Source organism: Anomalospiza imberbis, chromosome 8, assembly GCF_031753505.1.
Source record: "Anomalospiza imberbis isolate Cuckoo-Finch-1a 21T00152 chromosome 8, ASM3175350v1, whole genome shotgun sequence".
Classification (NCBI taxonomy): domain Eukaryota; kingdom Metazoa; phylum Chordata; class Aves; order Passeriformes; family Viduidae; genus Anomalospiza; species Anomalospiza imberbis.
In genome coordinates, this window is record NC_089688.1 from 34,659,831 (window position 1) to 34,682,502 (window position 22,672).

The window sequence follows — 22,672 nt, forward strand, 5'->3', positions numbered from 1 at the left end:
GTCCTCCAACAGGTCTGTGCTCCACACACACCTGAGCCAGAGGAGAGGGAGGGAAGCAGCAAATGGACGCTCACTTTGCACGGCTGCAGGTTATTTCTGCTTCAGAAATGAGCAGAAATGGGAAGGGATTTTAAATACCCTTTGCAGAGCCAGGTCTGGGGCGCCGGGGGCTCTGGGCACCCTGGCAGTGCTGTTTGATGGAGACATCATTTGGCTCAGTGACTTCATTCTCGTGCTGCTCTCCCAGTTCTGGTTTGAGAGGAGCACCTCAGCTGCTCTGGTCGTCCTTCACCAGGTCCCAGGGCTATTTTAAACCTTCATTTGAGAAGGCTTGAAAAGCCCTGGCTCGGGTTTCCTGCACCCTTTCCCTAAGCAGAGGTGGCACCAAAGCCTTTCTGCCTGGCTCCAGAACAACATGGCCAGGCCAGAATGGCTCTGGGCCAGCTTGGGCCTCACCAACACCTTTGTTTGGGGGAAAAAATGTAAAATGGGGTGAAAAGACGCTTTGCAAAGTGCAGCACTTGCCTTTGGACTGTGGCTGGGAGCCCTGGCTGCTCATAGCACTGTCCAGGGTGTGGGACACTCCTAAAGGATGGATAAAGGATGGGTAAACCCTCACAAAGGGGCCAGGAGTTGCTGCTGCATGGCCTTGGCTCTTGCACCTGAATTTGGCACTCCTTGCTCGGGCAGGGCAGTGCCCAGAAGCGTCAAAAAGGAGAAATTCTTTAGTTCTGAGAACCAAGATGCACAAAAGCGGGGCACAGCATGGTTTAGTGTGCAGCTCAGGTGCCCTGGGGTGACAAGGGTGATGGCAGCATCTCCCTGGCCAGCAAGGGCCCTGCAGCCCCTCTGCAGCTCCTGGCGTGGGAGGCCCTGGGATTTTTGGGATGCAGGAACAGAGCCAAGGGCTCTGGTGGCTCTGGGGGATGCTCGGACAGAGCCTTTGGGACCCTCAGACAGGGCCTGGTGGCCACTGGGCTGCCACAAGCCAAACACCCTGAAGCTGCAAAGGAGGAGCTGCCTCCACATCCTTGTAGATTCTTCCTCTACTTCAGAGCTATTTATCTGTCCTAAGAGCAAAATCCAGCCTAAAAGGACAGGAAACCCACTCTGGCACAGCTGTTTATTTGGGAAGATGCTGCAGTGGGGTTTTTTAGCCATAGAAAGAGATCTTAGCTTAGTTCTTGGTTTGAAACAGAGACAACCTTAATTCTCCCAGAACACACCATGGCACTGATAACTTCAGAGCAGCTGGGCTGGATAAAGCTCCTTTTCACCACAAAATGTATCTAATTGCTCCCAAATTCCTGCAACTTGCAGAATTCCAGCTTGTGGCTGTGTGGCTCGTACTTTCCAGGAGCACCATCCCTCCACTCCCCCAGTGATTCCCTGGCCAGGTTTCCCAGCTCTGTCCATTCACCCTGTGAGCTGGAGCCCTGTAATTCCCTGGCCAGGTTTCCCAGCTCTGTCCATTCACCCTGTGAGCTGGAGCCCTGTAATTCCCTGGCCAGGTTTCCCAGCTCTGTCCATTCACCCTGTGAGCTGGAGCCCTGTAATTCCCAGGCCAGGTTTCCCAGCTCTGTCCATTCACCCTGTGAGCTGGAGCCCTGTAATTCCCTGGCCAGGTTTCCCAGCTCTGTCCTTGGGCTGGTTTTGCACGGCCATGGCACTGGATTTTTTCATTTTCCTCCCAATCTTTTGAACAAATTCTCATTTTCAAAGTCTGCACCATGTGGGGCTCTAAAATCATAACAATTAATGCTGGCAAAGACTCCTGAAACCACCTAAGCCACCCCTCCTAGGGCAGGTTTGCTGGAGCAGGCAGAGAAATAAATGGAGAGGGGAGGCACAGGAGCGAGGCAGAGACCTGCTCCCGAGCTAAAATCGGGGTAAAAAGTTGAAATCGCCTAAAAAAGCTGCTAGTGGGGAAGTGGCAGAGCTGCTCTCTCACCCGAGTGCTTGATAGTTAACTTGGAAGGAGTTGCAATCACTAATTTATCACAATTTTAACTCTTATTTCAACATTTGGGTTGGTTTTTTTTTTTCCCTTATTTTGACTTTTTCCTGGTTTTGTAGCAACAAGGGGTGATCAAACAGATTTACAAGAGTCGGTGTTTATCACCCTTCCAGAGGCGTTAAGTGGCTATAAATGCATATGAAATATCTGCGGTGGATCCCTCGCCTGCTCAGCAATGTGTTCTTCCTACGTTCCTAATTGCTAGCAGGAAAAATAGGGGGAATTTGTTTACCAGCTTCCTGCATAATATTCAGACATCTGGAGCTGCGAGGTCTGGCTGGCGCTCCTGGGGGACAGAAAATCCATCAAGGACAATTAGACAAGCGGGGAGCTGCAGCCGTCAGGGAATTTCCCAACCGTGGGGAACGGCTCCGAGCGAGCCCCGGCACCCTCCCACCCTCCCTGGGCTCCCCTGCTCTTCCTCCTCTCCCTGCCAAGTTCTTCCCTGCTCCTTTCATCATCCTGCCGCTGCTGGGAATGCTTGGGCTCCGTGATCTTAGCGGGATGATTCCTAAATGATTTCCTGACCTGCTGCTTGCCCTGCTCTGCAGGTGCATTGTCCCCATCCCTGTCCCTCCTTCCTGGGTGGGTTTTCCCAAAGCACCCTCAGGAAAACCAATTTTTGTGCAATAGAATTGCTGTCTGTGCCTCTAAGGGCGGTTTAGGCACTTTTTAGGGAATGGAAACACCTGGGCACCACCCTGCCGCGTGAGCCCTCCCTTCTGGCTCCTGTCACACACCTGGGGGGACAAACTCCTTCTTGAGGGTTCCTCTGGGCTCCTGCCACCCCTCAAAAATCCAGGGATTGCCATATGAGAGCAGGGAGCTCCGGTGCCCGTGGGGCTGCTCCTCATCTGTGACACAGATGGGTTATTGATGATTTTCTGTTTCTTATTTAACAGCTTGAGATCAGCAGAGAGAGACTGTGTGGTTTGATTGAAATCAGCCAAGGAACTGCTTTTAATCATGATTTAAATCGGGAAAAAAAAAAGTGAGAAACGTTGGTTTAAGTAATTGGGTTTTAAATTTGCTTTGCATTTGGGCTTTTTGAGTTGCCTACATAAAGGTCTGTCCCCTTTGGGGGTGTCCTGGAGCCAAAATTCTCTTTGTAACACATTAGGGCCAAAGACCATGTGGTCCTCACTTGTGTATTTTGTAAACATACTTAAATTTAATTTAATTTTTGTACAAAGCCCGCTTATCTGCTGTATTTTTATTCTTTTTCTGCTGCCTGTGTTTTGTAACTCCTGGTATCAGGCAGGAGGTGACTGGAAGGCAGCCACGGGACACTTTTTCCTGGAGATAAGACTTTTTCTTCAACACAGATGTGAGAAAAGATGCTTAAATAGGTTGGACAGCGGGGCAGGAGGCTGGGGCAGCCTTTGGGAGCGCCCAGGTGTGCCCAGGGCAGGGGATTTGGGAAGGGATGGGGGTCCCTGAGCCACCTGGCAGCCCCAGGAGCTCCCTGGGACCTCCCCCTGACCTTCTGCTCTGTAAAATTAGCAGATCTCATTTTCTCACACCTTTGGGCAAGGACAGGTGTCCAAATCCAGCTTGGACAGGGCTGGGAGCACCTGGGACAGTGGAAGTGTCCCTGGGCATGGCAGGGGTGGCTCTGGATGGGATTTATGGTCCCTTCCAACCCAAACCACTCTGGGATTCTGGGATTCAGTGAAACCGTGGGCAACAGGGAGGGGAAGCACAGGGGGACCCCTTGGAGCACCCACAAATTGTTAATTTAGGGTTAATCTAATTTTATTTATCCCCTTCCACTTCTGAGAAGTCCTTCTGGCCAAGCTGGTTCCAGGATGGGCTGGGCAGGGTTTTGGGGCCCCTCTCCCCTGGGCTGGGCTCCATGGATGCTTTGCCTGTGGATATTCTCACAGGAGAAGATCCACAGAGAGCAGGAGCTGAGTTACGGCTGAGGCCAAATGGCTCTCGTCAGCTCGTGGAGCTGATTCCAGCCCAGCTGCTGCTGCTTGGAGGGTCCTCCACTCCCTCTCCTGTGGATTTAGGGAATTCTGGAATGGCCTGACCGGGGAGGTGGTGGGGTCACCATCCCTGGGTGTGTTTAACAAAGCCTGGATGTGGCACTGGGTGCCAGGGTTGAGCTGAGGTGTTGGGGCTGGGTTGGGCTCATGATCCTGGAGGTCTCTCCCAACCTGGAGATTGTGTGAATTACAGTTCACCCACCTGGCAGCAGCCCAGGTGAGGATGGAGCTGTGTCAGGAGCACCCCTGGCTTTCTGAAGGGGCGATCAATACCTGAGCTGATCTGCTGCTGCTGCAAAGGTTACGCTGGGAGCTCTCCCTGCAGATAAAACAGAACATTATGTCTTCTTCAGACTGGCTCAGAATTGCAAATCCTGGAGTGAGACACACTGGGGCACTCGCAGGCAGCCTAGGAACGAGGTTTGTGGCAGGCAAGGTTCTGCAGCCCTGAGCTCCATCCTGTCCATCCCGTCCATCCCGTCCATCCTGTCCATCCCGTCCATCCCGTCCATCCTGTCCATCCCGTCCATCCCGTCCATCCTGTCCATCCCGTCCATCCTGTCCATCCCCTTGCTGTGGGGACAGGAGGGAGCCCAGCTCCCTGCAGGACCTCGGTGCTGTGGGAAGGGGATACTCGGGAGAAGGTGATGCCACAAGCTCCCTGTGCCAGAAGCAAAGAACAAAGCAGGGATTTATTAAAAGCCCTCACAGGTCACACCTTGGGCAGTGCAAGAGCCCGGCCAGGGCTCCACCCAGGCTGGAGCCCGGCTCAGGAGTTTTCACACTGTTAGGAGTTCTGGTCCATTTCCACATGGGGTTCAGTGTCCAATTCCAGCTCAGGTGCTGCAGTCCCACCCTCCCAGGTCGCTCTCCTCCATTCCCTGCTGTTGGCACTTTTTGGGGCTGGAGCTGCAGCGGTGTCCTTGGTTCTGGGCTGGAACAGGATTGCTGTGTGTGCCTGAGCTGTGAGGAGAGCTGCTGGCACTGTGTGTGGAGTTAGAGTCACGCTGAGGCGGTGCAGAGTCTGGAAACAGGAGAGCCCAAACTGAAGGCATCGGAGGGGATGGAGCACACGGAGCTGTAGGGGCAGACGCGAGCCCAGGTAGCCACCGGGCCGAGCGCTGCTCCACGAGCAGTGCTGGAGCTCCTTCCTGTGGTGGCAGCGATGAGTTACTGCCTGTGGAGCTCCAGCCTGGCAACCAGCCTGGGAACCAGCTGGGAACCAGCCTGGCAGCGTGGTCCATCCCCCGGGATCCAACCTCCAGCCCCGCAGCCCGTGGGCTCAGCGCGGAGTGACTCGCTGGACACTGCTCCGGGACACTGCGGCCGTGCTGGGCCAGTCACCTCACCAGCCCTGGGCCGGTCACCTCACCAGCCCTGGGCCGGTCACCTCACCATGCCTGGGCCGGTCACGTCACCCAGCCTTGGGCTGGTCACCTCACCCCCAGCCCTGGGCTGGTCACCTCACCAGCCCTGGGCCGGTCACCTCACCCAGCCCTGGGCCGGTCACCTCACCCAGCCCTGGGCCGGTCACCTCACCAGCCCTGGGCCGGTCACCTCACCCAGCCCTGGGCTGGTCACCTCACCAGCCCTGGGCTGGTCACCTCACCAGCCCTGGGCTGGTCACCTCACCATGCCTGGGCCGGTCACCTCACCCAGCCCTGGGCCGGTCACCTCACCAGTCCTGGGCCGGTCACCTCACCAGTCCTGGGCTGGTCACCTCACCATGCCTGGGCCGGTCACCTCACCATGCCTGGGCCGGTCACCTCACCATGCCTGGGCTGGTCACCTCACCCCCAGCCCTGGGCCGGTCACCTCACCCAGCCCTGGGCCGGTCATCTCACCCCCAGCCCTGGGCCGGTCACCTCAGCCAGCCCTGGGCCGGTCACCTCACCCAGCCCTGGGCTGGTCACCTCACCAGCCCTGGGCTGGTCACCTCACCCAGCCCTGGGCTGGTCACCTCACCATGCCTGGGCCGGTCACCTCACCCAGCCCTGGGCCGGTCACCTCACCAGTCCTGGGCCGGTCACCTCACCAGTCCTGGGCTGGTCACCTCACCATGCCTGGGCCGGTCACCTCACCATGCCTGGGCCGGTCACCTCACCATGCCTGGGCCGGTCACGTCACCATGCCTGGGCCAGTCACCTCACCAGCCCTGGGCCGGTCACCTCACCCCCAGCCCTGGGCCGGTCACCTCAGCCAGCCCTGGGCCGGTCACCTCACCAGCCCTGGGCCGGTCACTCACGGCGTGTTCCTTAAACAATGGCATTTTCTAACTGGTGCAACACACCTTTCCAGCCAGGAGTGGTGGCAGTGGGGAATTTGGGCTGGGCAGCTCTGCCTGGCCCCGGGCACAGCCGTGGGTGCTGCCCACTCTCCTGGCTGCAGCAGCAGGGATGAGCAAGTGCTGCCTGCAGGTCTCCGAAAGAACAGAATCTGGCCCTTAATGTTCTTTTGATGTGTTTTTTTTTGGTAGGCAAATAAGGTTTAATTTGCAGGTTGAAGGTTTAGTTGGCAGGTGAGTTTGTCAGAGCGTTGTGTTATTGAGTTTATACTCCTGGGGTCAGCCCAGGCATTGGGAAAGCACAGCGAGCATTATTTATATTGTTAAACAAAGTCAAGGAATTCAGGCATCTGCTACTGGCCAGGAAAACAGACACTCAAAACAAAGGCACGTTTGTAATCATTCTCAGTAGTCTTTTTAGGAGCAGTAATTACTAAAATAATTGACAGGCATGGAAGGGTTAGCCTGGAAGATCCATCCCTCCCTTGCACAAAGCAGCTGCGGGGTGGAACGAGCAGCTCTGGGCTTGTGGAAGGGCGAGCTCACACTTGGATTTTGTTGTGTCAGCTGAGGAGCTCTGAGGGGAGCAGAAACAGCCCCGCTGCTGCCCGGGCCGGGCGGGGATTCTGAACCCAGCACTCTCCTATCCCATGCACTGATTTTGCTCTTGCTGCTCTGAAGAAACCAAATGTAAGTTATTAATTAATTCCTTTTAATATGAGCATTTATATGCATCGAGCTGGTGAGATTCAAGCTAAGGTGGAAAACATCCAGGCTGCTTTACCACAGGGATGGGGCAGCGAGGAGGGAATGAGTGGGAACCTGCACAGGCTTCGCTGGGTCCAGGCTGGCACCCAGTGCCTGGATGGACACAGGGCCTTGGAGCAGCCTGGGACAGTGGGAGGTGTCCCTGCCAGGGCAGGGGGTGGAACTGGATGGGGATTTAAGGTTCTTTTCCAGTCAAACCGCTCTGGGATCCTGTCACATCTGTGGTGATGCTCACGCTGCTCCGCAGAGCTTACCCAGCCCCACCGGCCAAAATTATGAGGTACAAAGCTGCTTTAGAGAGAAAATAGAGCTACAGAGATCCACCAGGTCGAGCTGCAGCTCCCTGAACCCCGCTGGGTCTTCATTCAGGGCCAGGCTCTGCGCTGAGAGCCAAGGGAGGAGAGCAGGACTGGGAGGAGGTGGGAGCAAACTCCTTCCACGCTTCTGGAACAGGAGCAGCGGGAATAAAATGCCACTTTTCTGGCACTAATGAACGTGTGGCAGTGCAGGAATAGCTCCGTGCCCATAGGAAGTCTGGATTTTCAGCTACTGTTTAAGTTCCTTTTCTTCTAAAAGTGCTGGTGAGGCTCAGTCCTGTCATCCACTTCCTCTTACAACTGCTGCCGACTTCAAAGGAAATCCTGCTGGCAAAATAGCTACAGAATTGTGTCAGGAGTTTATTTGCTCCCAAGATTAGATAATTAATGAAGATAGAATATTAAAATTACATTTACATAAAGCAAAGGGTAATCTTAAAGCGTTCTATTATTTTGTAAATGACCTGAAGTTTGTAACGCATTTATAATGATGAATCAGGAGACGAGGCCTTTCAAATCAGGAAGTACAATTTATAATCTCACATTCCTTCATTATTTATTCATCCTGCTGTGGAATCATCTGCTCTTCAAAACCTGAAAAACCACGGAGCTCCCTTTACCTGCCACTGTTACTCTAGACGGAAACCAAGTTTTATGTTTGAGTCAGTCCCAATCACAGGGTGAGGGCAACTCCACACAGATCCTTTTCTTGGGCCCAGTTACTCTGAAATTCATAAAATTCCAGCCTGGTTTGGGCTGGAAGGGACCTCAAAGCTCATCTTTTTCCACCCCTGCCATGGCAGGGACACCTCCCACTGTCCCAGGTGCTCCCAGTCCCAGTGTCCAGCCTGGCCTTGGGCACTGCCAGGGACCCAGGGGCAGCCACAGCTGCTCTGGGCACCCTGTGCCAGGGCCTGCCCACCCTGCCAGCCAGGAATTCCTTCCCAAAATCCCATCTAACCCTGCCCTCCTTCAGCTGAAGGTCACAAATTCCACAGAACTTCTGCTGTCTGGCTTTCCCTTCAGGCTCACACTTTGCTGCACCTGAATTCCTGAGGATGTAAGTGAGGGTAAAACCAGACATTTTTTATTTTCAGCATAAACCCATGGAAATAGTGATTCCTTTCCACTCTGGTAATGTGTTTGTGGCAGTGCCCTGAAGGATTGCCCCTGCATGAGCTCATTGCTCTGCTCCTTTCAATCCAGCCTCTCACCCAGCAGAGCTTTATTTAAACCCACTGCCCATTTCTGGGTGCAGCAATTTCCCACCCCTCACAAGGAAGAATTTTCAGCACACAAACTGGGCTGCCCCTGGATCCCTGGCAGTGCCCAAGGCCAGGCTGAGAGCTAGGGATCAGCCTGGGACTGGGGAAGGTGTCCCTGCCATGGCAGGGGTTGCACTGGGTGGGATTTAGGGTCCCTTCCCACCCAAACCATGCCAGGATTTTATCCCAAGTGTGGTGTGCTCTCAGTGGGCACCAAGGGCTCAGGAGGTTCCCTCTAAGGACATCAGGTCCTTAACCCAAAAGCTGCTCCAGGAGCATTCCCTCATCCCAAGCAGAGGAACAAGGCCCCCAAATTCCCTGCTGTAAGAGCTGGCACTGAACCCACTGCTCTCAGCACAGAGAGCCACACTGAGGTCAAGAAATGGCAGAGAAAATCTTCTCTCCCCTTCCCTAAAGTAACTGTCCCAGCCCGGGGAAGTGAGTTCCTGCACACAAGGACTGAGAAAGCAAAGTTTGGACAGGGCAGGATTCTGTGACTCAGCTTTTACCAGAACTGGAATGACTTCAGCAGGATGCTCAGCACAAGTGATGTAATCCTGGCCATAAATTCAGACAGAAAATTCAGAATGTTTTTTACTGGCTACCCTAAACTACCCAATCTTCAGTGAAATAGCCTCCCTTCACTGAGTAACTCACACCAGCTATTTCCCTTTCCTTACAAACTCTTTTAAAAATTACTCAGAATACTTTCCCTTGTCAGCTTTGCCCAGAAATGCACAATTTAAAGCTTCCCAGGCTCTTTCCCTGCTGAGCTAGAGTCAGGGACTGAAGCACCTGGCACTTGCTGGGAGGTGTTGAGTTCAGAGAACTGAACTTTTATTTAAAGGCTCAAACAAAGCAGCACCCTGTTAGTGCAGGGAGTGCAGAGGGATTGGAGCTGGATTCCTGCCCCTCTACTTGTGCCTGTGAAGATGAGGGTGGTGAGGATGAAGGCTGGTGCTCGGGAAGGTGCTCACGAGCAGAGGGAGGGTTTGAGAGGCTCAGGGAGGATTTTAACTGTGTGAATTCAGCTGTGCTCTGCCCCGCTGGAATATTCACATTCCACTCAACTCTTGTTATTCCCAGGGCTTAGAGCACCACTGGCAAAAGGAGAGGTGTGCTGACATGTCTTTATTAATTAAGGCCTGAATAATAAATTAGGATTCAAGTTGTGGCTGTTCCTGGATCCCTGGAAGTGTCCAAGGCCAGGCTGGAGCTGCCTGGGACAGGGGAAGATGTCCCTGCCAGGGCAGGGAGGGGCTTTGAGGTCCCTTCCCACCCAAACCAATTTGGGATTCCATGTAATTAAGAGGTAAACGTTAATGGTTTGAGGGGGAAGAGCTTCCCAAGGAGCTGGATGGAGCTGGAGCATGGCTGGGCTTGGAACAAGTGGAAAGGGAAGGAAATACAACAGGAACTGGGTGGTCAAGTCCTGCCAGAATTTCATTTATCAGTGACCTCGGTGCCTGCTCAGAGCCATCAGTGGCCAGCACGAGGTGACAGCAGAGCTGGTGGGGAGAGATTCCAGGAGGGATCTGCACGTGGGGACACCTCAGGATGATGTCACAGTGCTGGAATCCTCCATGGATGAGGAAAAGCCTTGGTGCTGCTGTAGGTCTGTGTTCCATCTGCAGCCTTCCCAAAACTTCACAGGCCTCTCACTGTGCAATTACAGGAGGATTTTAGTCTGATTATACATTAAAAACTCCCCTCTCCAAAGAAACTCAAAGATCAGAGACATTTCCTTTCAAGTATTACACTGAAATTTGAACACTCCTGCTGCTTATTACAAAGTGTTTCTGCAAGGCACTGCCAAACTCATCGACTCGATACTTTTATTGTTAGAATTGTTTTGTTTTCTCCATAAATCCAAGCATTTCGCTTCCATACCCTTCTTTTTTTTAAGGAAATGTTGTTAGGGAAGTTTTAGTCACAGCTTGAGCAGGATGCACAGTCACAAGCCACTGCTGTGGGTACATTACCAGGACCATGAGAATCACAACCAAACACAAAATAAATGACATGTTTGTCCTTCAGCTGGGTGAAAATGGGAATGCAAAGTCTAGAGTCTTATTTTTCCTGATCCCCACGATTCCCTAATCTTATCAAATATACATTCCCATGTTCCAAGGCAGCCTGATAAAGCAGCTTGCTAGAAATAAGTTGCATTAGATTGTGTAGAGCACATTTTCCTGGGAAATCCAATTTCACAATCATGTTCTGGTGACATTTAGCCATTGCTCAGTGCAGCAAGGGCTCCTCAGATATTTGAAACGCTGAGTCCTGTGGCAGCAGGACCAGGGCAGGGATTGTCCCCTGTGCCACCACAGGGCTCAGTCCAGCTCTGGGTCTCACTGCAGGAGAGCCCTGGAGGGGCTGGAGTGTGGCCAGGGCAGGGAATGGAGCTGGGAAGGTGCTGGAGAACTCCTGGTGGAGCTGGGAAGGGGCTGGAGAACTCCTGGTGGAGCTGGGAAGGTGCTGGAGAACTCCTGGTGGAGCTGGGAAGGGGCTGGAGAACTCCTGGTGGAGCTGGGAAGGGGCTGGAGAACTCCTGGTGGAGCTGGGAAGGGGCTGGAGAACTCCTGGTGGAGCTGGGAAGGGGCTGGAGAACTCCTGGGGGAGCTGGGAAGGGGCTGGAGAACTCCTGGGGGAGCTGGGAAGGGGCTGGAGAACTCCTGGTGGAGCTGGGAAGGGGCTGGAGAACTCCTGGGGGAGCTGGGAAGGGGCTGGAGAACTCCTGGTGGAGCTGGGAAGGGGCTGGGGAACTCCTGGGGGAGCTGGGAAGGGGCTGGAGAACTCCTGGGGGACCTGGGAAGGGGCTGGGGAACTCCTGGGGGAGCTGGGAAGGGGCTGGAGAACTCCTGGTGGAGCTGGGAAGGGGCTGGAGAACTCCTGGGGGAGCTGGGAAGGGGCTGGAGAACTCCTGGGGGAGCTGGAAGGGGCTCAGCCTGGAGCAAAGGAGGCTCAGGGGGGACCTTGTGGCTCTGCACAGCTCCTGCCAGGAGGGGACAGCCGGGGGATCGGGCTGTGCTCCAGGGAACAGGGACAGGAGGAGAGGGAACGGCCTCAGGCTGGGTCAGGGCAGGCTCAGGGTGGGCAGCAGCAGGAATTTCCCCATGGAAAGGGGGTCAGGAATTGGAACTGCCCAGGGAGGGCTGGAGTGCCCATCCCTGCAGGTGCCCCAGGAACTCCTGGAGGTGGCACTCAGGGCTGGGGACAGGGTGGGGATGGAGCAGTGACAGGGTGGACTCAGGGGTCTGGGAGGTCTTGTCCCACCTCAGGGATCCTGTCCACTCCTTCCCCCAGAGCCTGCTCTTCCCTGGCTTTAGAGCAGCTCGCTGCTCACCCTCTGCAGGCAGGAAAGGATCACTGCCCCTGAAGCCCAGATTCCCAGAAATGCCCGATTCCAGAGGCTGCCTGGCCACGGCACAGCTGCACAGGGAGCGTGGCTGTCCCTGTTTGTCTGGGAGTGGAGGTGCCTCCAGGTTCATAAATCTGTATGCAGTAGTAGGGGTTCTCCACCAGCAATTCATTTTAATTATGTGAGACATAAAAAGACCACCTACAGATGAGACAATACAGCTGTAAGATTCTCAAGGTTACTACGGGGAATACTTCATAACTGAAGTATGTTTTCCCCAAGGAATTTGACTACCATTTGATTTAATTTTTAATTTTTACATTTTAATCAAAAATAGATCAAATGGTGGTGTTCTCCCCTGGGAACCATACTTCAGATATGAAGCAGTCCATGTTCCTTTTAAATATGTAAAGCTGCCATTTATGTATAACTCATGAATGACACCCTGTGTTGCAAGCAAATATCACGCGGCGATTTCGGGATTGTTGCAGTAACAACACCATAATCACACCAAAATATCCCCCAGCACAGTCACACCAAAATATCCCCAGCACAGTCACACCAAAATATCCCCCAGCACAGTCACACCAAAATATCCCCATCATAGTCACACCAAAATATCCCCCAGCACAGGGCCAGCAGCAGCCCAGGGAGGCCCTGGGAGCTGATCCTGCCCATCCTGAGGGAAGGAAGAGCCCCAGGGATGGAGGATGTGCCCCGTGGGGAGGAGCTGCTCTGGGAGCTGGGCTTGGGAGGCTCAGAAGCAGAGTTTGGGACATCAGAGCCAAGCACGGCTGCTCCAGGCTGGAGAGGGACTGGGGACAAGGGATGGAGGGACAGGACCCAGGGAATGGCTCCCACTGCCAGAGGGCAGGAATGGATATTGGGATATTGGGAATTGTTCCCTGGCAGGGTGGGCAGCCCTGGCACAGGGTGCCCAGAGCAGCTGTGGCTGCCCCTGGATCCCTGGCAGTGCCCAAGGCCAGGCTGGACACTGGGGCTGGAGCAGCCTGGGACAGTGGGAGGTGTCCCTGCCATGGCAGGGGTGGCACTGGGTGGGATTTGGGGTCCTTCCAACCCAAACCAGTCTGGAATTCTCTGACAAGAAACAGCCTCAAGCTGTGCCAGGGGAGGTTCAGGATGGGTATTGGGAAAATTCCTTCCTGGAAAGGGCTGGAGTCCCAGCCCTGGAGGGATTTCACAGCCCTGTGGATGTGGCACTGGGGGACACGGTCAGTGGTGGCCTGGGCAGTGCTGGGAAGGGTTGGACTCGAAGGGCTCAGAGCCTTTTCCAACCTGAACAATTCTGTGACTGTTGCATCTTCCTGGGATTTTTTATTTTTCTGTGTGTTTAAACATTGTGGCCACTGCCTTTTCTGCTTCCTTGAGAAGAGTTGGGAACAACTCAGGAGGGGAGAGGAATGGCTGAGTCCTGGTGGCCCCAGGGTGGGGGAGCTGCTGAATCCCTGGGCAAGCCCCTGGGAGATGGGGGAGAAGAGGAGGAGCAGCTGCTGCAGGCTCCCAAACTCTGCCTGTGCAGGAGCTCCCAGGGAAAGTCCCTTTGCCCAGAACTCCATTCCTGGTCCTGCTCAGAGCACCAAGCCCAAGAATGCACACGCAGGGATCCTGAGTGGAAGCTGGATGTGGGGGGAAATGCCCAGTGTGAGTGCTAATCGGATAATTATCTGCAGTAATCAAGGCAAAGGCAGATTTATTTATGTGTGACTGCATCTGCTAACACAGGGTATCACACCACGCTCCCAGGAGAGCTGCCGAGGTTTTAAGCAACTAATTTAGACACAAACACCACGGATTTTAAATCTAGTCAATAAATTATGATATCTAAAATAAACAAAAATAAATTTAAATATATTAACTATATTCATTTCAACACATAAGTCTTGGCTTGTCAGATCCAGGTTGCCTTTAAACCCCACGTATCCCAGTATTTTGATTTTCCATCTTTTTTTGGCAGTCAAGATGCCAAGTGGACCTGTAATGACCATCAAATTAATAAAGTGAGCACCTAAACCTACTACAAAGATTTTACATGACATAATTAATGTATTTCTTCTCCTCATCAGAGGTTTTATTTACCTTTATTCCTCAGAAACCATTCATGGAATAACACAGACAATTCCATGCTGCAGCCAAAGTGGTGTTTAATGCTTCTGCTTTTGTAAGGAGCAATTTACAAAATACAAAGTTAAAAATAAGAATTAGATCCTTTAAACCTGAATTAAAAACAGGCCAGGGGCCTTTCTCTCTATATACAGGTAAATAAAGCATCACTCTGGTTATTCTGTGTACAAACCACAGCAGTAGGAAATAGAAAGTTTATATTTTTTTTTTTCATCAAGAAAACAAAATTTCAGAGTTCTACAAGGCATACAAAAATAACTCTGTGGTTCCACTGCAGATTTGACACAAATCTGCTTGAAAGGAATATTCACTGCCCCAGCCTGTGCCAGCTATATGATCCTGGAAAATCCCAAAATAAATTACAAACACACCTATTTAAAAAAATATCACAATTAAAAGCCTTCAGTGGAGCAGACAATTAAACTCCAGTTTGTTTCCAGCCAGACTGATTTAAAAAAGCAATCCTTGCCCTGTTGGAAAACATGGAGCAAGGAATCACATCCGAGAGGAAAAACTCACCATGGAATTGATCTAGGAGCTTCTGCCTTCCAATTTGGGAAAAAAATCAGGGATACTGAGGGGTGTGAGAGGAGTTCAGGGTGCTTTTATTCAGCTGCAGAGGCCAGGGAGCCGCTCTGCCACGGGAACTCCTGGATGTGAACTCCAGGGAGCAGCTCCAGGGGCTCCACGTGGGGACAATTCCCACGGGATGGAGCTGAAATGTGCATTTCTCCAGCCCCAGGCTGGGCAGGACTGGCACAGGTGCTCAGAGCAGCTGGGGCTGCCCCTGGATCCCTGGCAGTGCCCAAGGCCAGGCTGGACACTGGGGCTGGGAGCACCTGGGACAGGGGAAGGTGTCCCAGGTGGAGCTGGGTGGGCTTTGAGGTCCTTTCCAGCCCAAGGCAGGCTGGAATTCTGCAAGGAAGTGGAGACTGGGGCAGCTGGAAATGAGGGCAGTTACCTTCCCACTGCCTGGTGCCCTTTCTGGGGCTCATTGCCAGCACAGATGGCATTAGGAGGAGAATACATTTTATTTATTTAAATGTCAGAATGGACTTGCTCTGCTTTCCCCTCTGCTGTGCTCCTGGAGAATCCCTGTCTGGGATCTCTCCCATCAGGGGCAGCGTGGAAAACACCTGCAGGAATGAATTCCCAAAGTCCCTGCCAGCCTGAGCTGCACATGGCATTTGGGATGTGGCAAGGACATCCCTGCTCACCCCAGAGCAGCTCCCAGGGCCAAAAGCAGGAGCAGGATTTCCTGGTTTGCTCAGCTGTGGAGCTCAGGAATGCCCTGGAAATGCAGCGAAACCCCTGCTCCATGCCAGTGCCAATGGGGAATTCTCATTAAATAAATCAGTGTCACATCAATACTGAGCTTACTCAAGTCATACATGAGGAAATAAAAGCAGACCTGCACTACACGGGCATTCAGATTTTGGTTAAAAAAACCCAAAAGTTCCCAAAAATCCCATTAAAATTCTGCTGCAGCCACCAACTGGGACCAGCCCTGGGATTCACCACGACATTTAAAACAAATGCAATGGCTGCTGGAAAAGCAGGAGAATTTAAAAGGATGTGCCACAAACCCCACCAGCAGCAGAAGGAAAACCAGAAAGGAACCAGCTGGTTCTTGGTTTTACCCTAGAGCAGATCCAAGTTCAAAGCAAACAGAGGAAATGTTGACACAGGTAACTGTGAACACTTGAACACGATAAAATTGGAGTTATTTAAGGAAAAAAACACTTTTTGGTTTGATAATCCATGTTTTCCCTGTGTTTCAGACTTGATCCCATACTTCTGCCTGATGTATTCTGGCAGAAAACTCACAGTCTGAGTCCAGTTTTGGTATTCCCCTCTTTGAACACCCGAAATTTTGACTATATTTGACCAAATTTTGACCAGTCCTAATCATTACTTGTCACACTTGAGGTTTTGAGTGATTTTGCAGGAACTAAACCCTTTTAGCCCATTACATTTACATCACATATTTCAGCTTTTGCAGCACAGAACTGCTGTTTATCCACCTTTTTTTTTTTTTTTTAATACTGCTTTGATTACCAGGATTTTTAAAAGACAAGGATTGGGGATGTAAAAATGAATTCCCCACAAATTCTGACGCCCCAGATCTTGGCATCAAGTATGTAAATACTAACTCGAAAGTATTTATTCTTAATTTAACTAAAATTTTTATTGGCTTGGAGGAAACTTCATTTTGTAAACCAAAATCTGAATGCCAATTAAGTGCAGGTCTGCTTTTAGACTTATTTCCTCATGTATTATTTAATTAAGATCAGTATTTATGTGATATTCATTTATTTAATGAGAATATCTCAACTCATTAGTTGGAGTGCTGACTCCAACTCCACACACCACATGGGAAGGATTCAAGGACTGCAAAACACCTTTGCCTGAGGATTTTTCAGCCTGATAACCCCCAAAATTAACCATTCAGAGGTTAATTAACCTGTCATTAGGTTTGTGCCAATAAAAGCCTGCTGGGGGATGAGGTCAAGCCTTTTTAAACAGATTTTTTTGGGGATTTAAATGCAAGCTTCAATGGGATTTTTCCTGGACTTCACAGCTGCAAAGCCACTCAAAAACTAAAATCTGTGTCCTCCCACTCCAGCCTGTGGGCCTGCACAAGGAGGATTTTCCAAAGGAGCATTTTCCAGGGGAGTCAGGGCTGTTGGGAAAACCTTTGGAATCAACACAACACCTGGCCCAGTCCCAGGTGAAGCCTGGGCCCGAGGCCAGCTCAACTCAACCAGTCTAAAACACAAAATCAGCCTTTCCTTTCCTTTTAAAACAAATTCTGATCTAAACACAAAATCAGCCTTTCCTTTCCTTTTAAAACAAATTCTGATCTAAACACAAAATCAGCCTTTCCTTTCCTTTTAAAACAAATTCTGATCTAAACACAAAATCAGCCTTTCCTTTCCTTTTAAAACAAATTCTGATCTAAACACAAAATCAGCCTTTCCTTTCCTTTTAAAACAAATTCTGATCTAAACACAAAATCAGCCTTTCCTTTCCTTTTAAAACAAATTCTGATCTAAACACAAAATCAGCCTTTCCTTTCCTTTTAAAACAAATTCTGATCTAAACACAAAATCAGCCTTTCCTTTCCTTTTAAAACAATTTCTGAGCGACCTAAACATGAAATCTGCCTTTTGTTTCCTTTTAAAACAAATTCTGATCTAAACATGAAATCTGCCTTTTGTTTCCTTTTAAAACAAATTCTGATCTAAACATGAAATCTGCCTTTTTCTTGTCTTTTTCAGACAAATTCTGAGCTACCTAAACATTAAATCAGCTTTTTCTTGTCCTTTTTAGACCAATCCTGAGCTATCTAAGCATGAAATCAGCTTTTTCTTGTCCTTTTCAGAGCAATCCTGAGCTACCTGAGGAGCAGCAGCATTTTGGGCAGGTGCAGAATTGCAGCCAGTCGTGCTCAGAGTGGCAGCAGGGCAGGGTGGGGTGCTGAGGCAGGCAGGGCAGGGCAGGATCCAGCTGCACCCTGGGGATCCCAGCAGGAAATCAGAGCTGCTCCTCTGGCCCCTCTCCTTTCCTAGAAGCCCAGGATGTGACTGAAGTGGCCCTGGAAAGAGAAAATCTCAGGTCACTACAAAGGAGCTTGGCAAAAAGGCTTTTCCTCACTCTTCATTTTCCAATTTTATTTGAAATTGCTGAGTACCACCACAAATATTCCCTTTTTTTTTTTTTTCCCCTCCAGGGATGAGTGGAAATAAATTAACACAATCAATGTCTGCTCAGTCACAGGTCCTGATGGATACTTTGATTGAAACTTTGCCTTTAATTCCATAAATCAGAGATTTTGCTTATGAACATCCAGCATTTCCTCACACCTCTCCTCATTTTGGCTCTGGAAGGAGCAATATTTTCAATATTTTATCAATTCCTTAGAAAGGAAATATCCAATTACAGAAAAACATAGGAGAGAGAAAGAGATTCCTGAATACTTTGTTATGATCCAGTAAATCAAAGACAAGTAAAATGGGGTAGAGGAAGTGTTATGTTATTGTTTCTTTCAGTTACTTCCCAAATTCTGCTTTTTAGAGAGAATTTGAAAAATGTGTTGAGAATCTCCAGATTTTCCAACTGCTGCTGGAAATATTAATTTGTGCTCTGCTGCAATGCTAAATCCATCTCCTTCATTTTTAATTTCCACGCTTTATTCATGAGCAATGCAACTGTGGAGGTTATTAACTTCATGTTTTATGGATCTAATACTGGGGAACAACTCCCAGTCTTTTTTGTCCCAAAAAGCAGATTCCCACACTTACAGATTCTCCAGCAACACATCTCGGGCAGGGCTGGGAAATGCTTTTGCTCCCATGATTTTCCAAAATCTGAGGAACAAAACCAGACACAAATTCATCAAACATTTTAAAAAAGAGTGCAATTATTTGCAGCTTTATTATCAAACGTATTTGAGAAGTGATTTTGTAGCAAACCCATGGACAGTGGGGACTCACCATGGAATTCTGCCTTGTCTTTGCAGCCCAGGGAGCAGAGTCAGGAAGAAGTTTCTGCCTGGAATCCACATCCATGGCACAGTCCAAGAGCTGGGTACCAGCCTCCCGTGGGATGGTGTCCAGCAGTCGGCACACCCGCTTCTGGAAGACCCAAAAGCAAGATTTACCTGTCTGCGCCAGGCACAGGACCCAAACCCTGGGGAAGTTCCTGCCTGTGCCTCCCAAGGATGCCACATCCACGGGAAGGACCCCAGGTTAATCACGGGCTATGAGGCACGTGGCCAGAACCCCAAGGTTTGGGTTTCCCAGTGCCCCTCGTGCTGGGAGAGCAGGAATTCTGTACCTCACGCCTCTCTGTGCCCAGTCCCACGAATTCCCCTGGGAAAAGGCATCCCTGAGCCTCCACCCCAGCAGGGCTCGGGATGGGGCGGATCCAGGGAGCACAGCAGGGGGATTGAGTGGAAGGAGTGCTTAAATCCAGGAAACAGAAGGAAAAGCCTTGGATCCGCGACCCCAGGGATGGGAACATCCTTGGAGAGGGGTTTTGTGTCTTCCCTGAACGCTGGCACCTTTTCCCAGCTTTCCAGGGCTGCTTCTCCTGGAGCTGTGCCCAGGACCGAGGGGAGTTTGGATGTGCTGGGAGCCTGCCCCTCACAGCACCAGGGACTCCCAAAAATGCTGCTCTGAGCAGCAGGGACACGGGAGGTTAAGCTGCAAATCCATGGAAAACACCAACTGGAAACCTTCAGAAGAACATCCCTGGCCTGAGAGTGCCCATGGAAAGGGAGGGTGACCCAGACCCCAGGGCTCCTTGGAACTGCAGCAGCAAATTAACACAAGCATGGGAATTACAAAACTGACAGAGAGTTAGAAAACTGACACAGGAGTTACAAAACAGACTCTGAATTCCAGAGAGGCACTCACACACTTGGGACATTCCTTCCCAAACAAACTTTGTTCAAAGAATCCCAACATTGCGTCTCTTTCTCCAGCACGTGATTTCCCAGGAGGAAGGTGTGCTGGCACAGAACTAACAGGCTACTGAAGCACAGAAACAGAATTTAAAAGTTGGAATAAGTTATGGAAAAGCAAAAATGGATCAATGCACCAGGAACCTCAGCAGGAAACAGCTGAGATGGGGTCACCAGGAAGGGAGGCAGGATATCAGGATGGGAAGGGAATCCAAAAGTGAAACATGTACTGTAGTAAGAAAGGGAAAAATGGAATAAAAGTCTGGGGAGGTCCCCTGAATCCTTGAGATTGCCTCCCACTGGGAAAATATCCCCTGCCTCTGCTGCTGCAGAACTCCTCCCTTATTGCAGGGAAAGGCAAAGTGCAGCAGCAAACTGGGAACACGTGTGAGACGAGGGGGAAAAGGGAAAAATGACTCAGAGCCCCACAGCAGAAGGAATTTGGCCGATTAAAAACAAACTCCAGGTATTGTTCTGGGGGAGTTGCTCGGTGTCAGTGCCAGGAATTCAGCACATGGAGGAGACAAACTCATCCCACCAATGCCAAGCTGGGGGAGCTGCTTGCTCAGGGGAGACTCCAGCCTCTGGAATTGTCTCTCGGGGAAGAAGCAGCCACTGCACCATCCCTGCCTGGGCGGGATGCAGGGACCTGTGGCTGACAGGGATCCACGAGCTCCCTGCTCCAAAGGCAAGCAGGGACTGTTGGCTTCTGCCAGGGAATGATCTGCCCCAGGCAGCCGGGAACAGGCAGAGAACAACACATCCCTGCAGGGAAGTCGCTCTCATTCTCTTGTCCAGCTGAAAGTCCTGGGAAATCCCACTGTTTTCACTGACAGGATAAAGGCCCCAGAGATGAAACCAAGCTGCTGCCAAACCCAGCTCCACTGGACAACCAGCGTGAAGGAGCTGTAGGAAAAGTTCTGCTCACTTGTTGGGGTATTTTTGGTACAATTTTTAAGATTTCCTCCACGTTTAGGATGTTCTTCTCGTGCAATTTCTGCTTTTTGACCCCGTTTTTAAGGCCAGGCTGTCTCCTGTTTGGGGTTCCACCCAGCCTGTCCCACAGGTGTCCCCAGAGCCCAGCTCTCCCTGGATCAGCCCCACTGGATCCCTGAGGAATGATGGCCCTGGGGAGACGCTCCTTGCTTTTTTCCCTGTGGAAAGATGGCTGTGTTTCGGAAAGCAGAGGGAATGTGAGATCCGTGCAGATCCACCTGGGAAACTCTACCTGAAGATCAATCCAAACACACTGGGAGCTCTGGCCTTGAAAATCTGATATTCCTCTAAGCCCAAATGCCTTAAAACCCAACCTTCCAACCCAAACCAGGCTAGGATTCTGATTCCTCTCTGTCATCTTGGAGCAGAAATAGATGGAATTAGTGAGACTGCCTGGTAAAGAGGGGGTCAGCCAGAAAAAAAGAAAAAATAATAATTTAAAAAAGAAAAAAGGAGGGGAAAAGGAAAAAAAAAAGGGAAGGAAAGAAAAGGAAAATAAATGAAAAGAAAAAAGGAAAAAGAAAAAGAGGAAAGAAAAAAGGGAAGCAATAATTAAAAAGGAATAAAGGAAAATGACGAAAGGAAAAAGGAGAAAAACGAAAAATTCAAAAGGAAAGAAGGAAAAAGGAAAAAAGAAAAAAGACAAAAAAAAAAAAAAAAAAAAGAAAAGGAGGGGAAAGCAAACGGGGCAGAGAAAACGCGGAGAAAGAAAGGACGGAAGAACAGGAAAAAAGAAGGAAAAACCCCGAAGCCTGTTGAGCTCCGTCCCCGAGCCGGCACCACCCGCGACAGTCGCGACACGGCCCGGGCGGCGAGGGGACCGGGACCGGACCGGGCCCTGCCCGAGCCTCTGCCCCGTGGCCGTGGCCATGGCCGGTCCCGGTGCCGGTGCCGTCCCCATTGCCGATTCCCATCCCCGTTCCCGACTCACGCATTCCGGCTCCCCGGCTGCCTCCGGCCCGAGCGCCCCACGCCGGCCCCGCACCGGCACCGCGGCCATGGCGGCACCGGCACCGGCACCGCCCCGGGACCGCCCGGGATCCGCCCCGGCACCGCCCCGGGACCGCCCCGGGACCGCCCGGGATCCGCCCCGGCACCGCCCCGGGACCGCCCGGGATCCGCCCCGGCACCGCCCCGGGACCGCCCGGGATCCGCCCCGGCACCGCCCCGGGACCGCCCGGGATCCGCCCCGGCACCGCCCCGGGATCCGGCCCAGGATCCGCCCCGGCACCGCCCCGGGACCGCCCGGGATCCGCCCCGGCACCGCCCTGGATCCGGCCCGGGATCCGCCCCGGGACCGCCCGGGATCCGCCCCGGCACCGCCCCGGGACCGCCCGGGATCCGCCCCGGCACCGCCCCGGGACCGCCCGGGATCCGCCCTGGGACCGCCCCGGGATCCGCCCCGGCACCGCCCCTGGAACCGGGATCCGCCCCCGGAACCGGGAACCACCCCTGGATCCACCCCCGGAGCCTTCCCCCGGCACCGGCTTCGCCCCGGGATCCGCCCCTGGAACCTCCCCTGGATCCACCCCCGACACCCGGATCCGCCCCCGGAGCCTGCCCCGGTTCTGCCGGGGACGCGGTCCCGGTTCCGACACCGGCGCGGAGCGATCGCGGCCACTCCGCGTCCATCGCGCAGCGCTGAGCCCGGCCCCGTCCGGACCATGGAATGGCCACACTTGGAAGGGACCCCAAATCCCACCCAATGCCACCCTGCCGTGGCAGGGACACCTCCCACTGTCCCAGGTGCTCCAGCCCCAGTGTCCAGCCTGGCCTTGGGCACTGCCAGGGATCCAGGGGCAGCCCCAGCTGCTCTGGGCACCCTGTGCCAGGGCCTGCCCACCCTGCCAGGGAACGATTCCCGATTCCCAATATCCCATCCAAATCTACCCATTGTCAGCTTAATGCCATTCCCTGTGTCCTGTCCCTCCATCTCTCGGCTCCTTCAGGCCCTGAAAGGTCACACTTAGCTCACCCCGGATCCTTCTCCAGGCTGAACAATCCCGATTCTCCCAGCCCTCCTCACAGGGGAGAAGCTCCCTCCATCCTTCTCTAATAAGACAC

The 22,672-nt window shown here is 52.1% G+C and overlaps 1 protein-coding gene across 1 annotated transcript; it reads right to left on the reverse strand.

The window, feature by feature from the left end:
* Positions 1-17,112: 17,112 nt before the first annotated feature.
* C8H10orf143 (chromosome 8 C10orf143 homolog) lies at positions 17,113-21,631 on the reverse strand. The gene is made up of 4 exons (XM_068198361.1): positions 21,540-21,631; positions 18,642-18,782; positions 18,450-18,515; positions 17,113-17,743 (listed from the first exon to the last, which is right to left on the reverse strand). Exons 1-4 carry the CDS (start codon positions 21,606-21,608, stop codon positions 17,714-17,716), a joined length of 306 nt encoding a protein of 101 aa, XP_068054462.1. The 5' UTR covers positions 21,609-21,631; the 3' UTR covers positions 17,113-17,713.
* Positions 21,632-22,672: the final 1,041 nt, after the last annotated feature.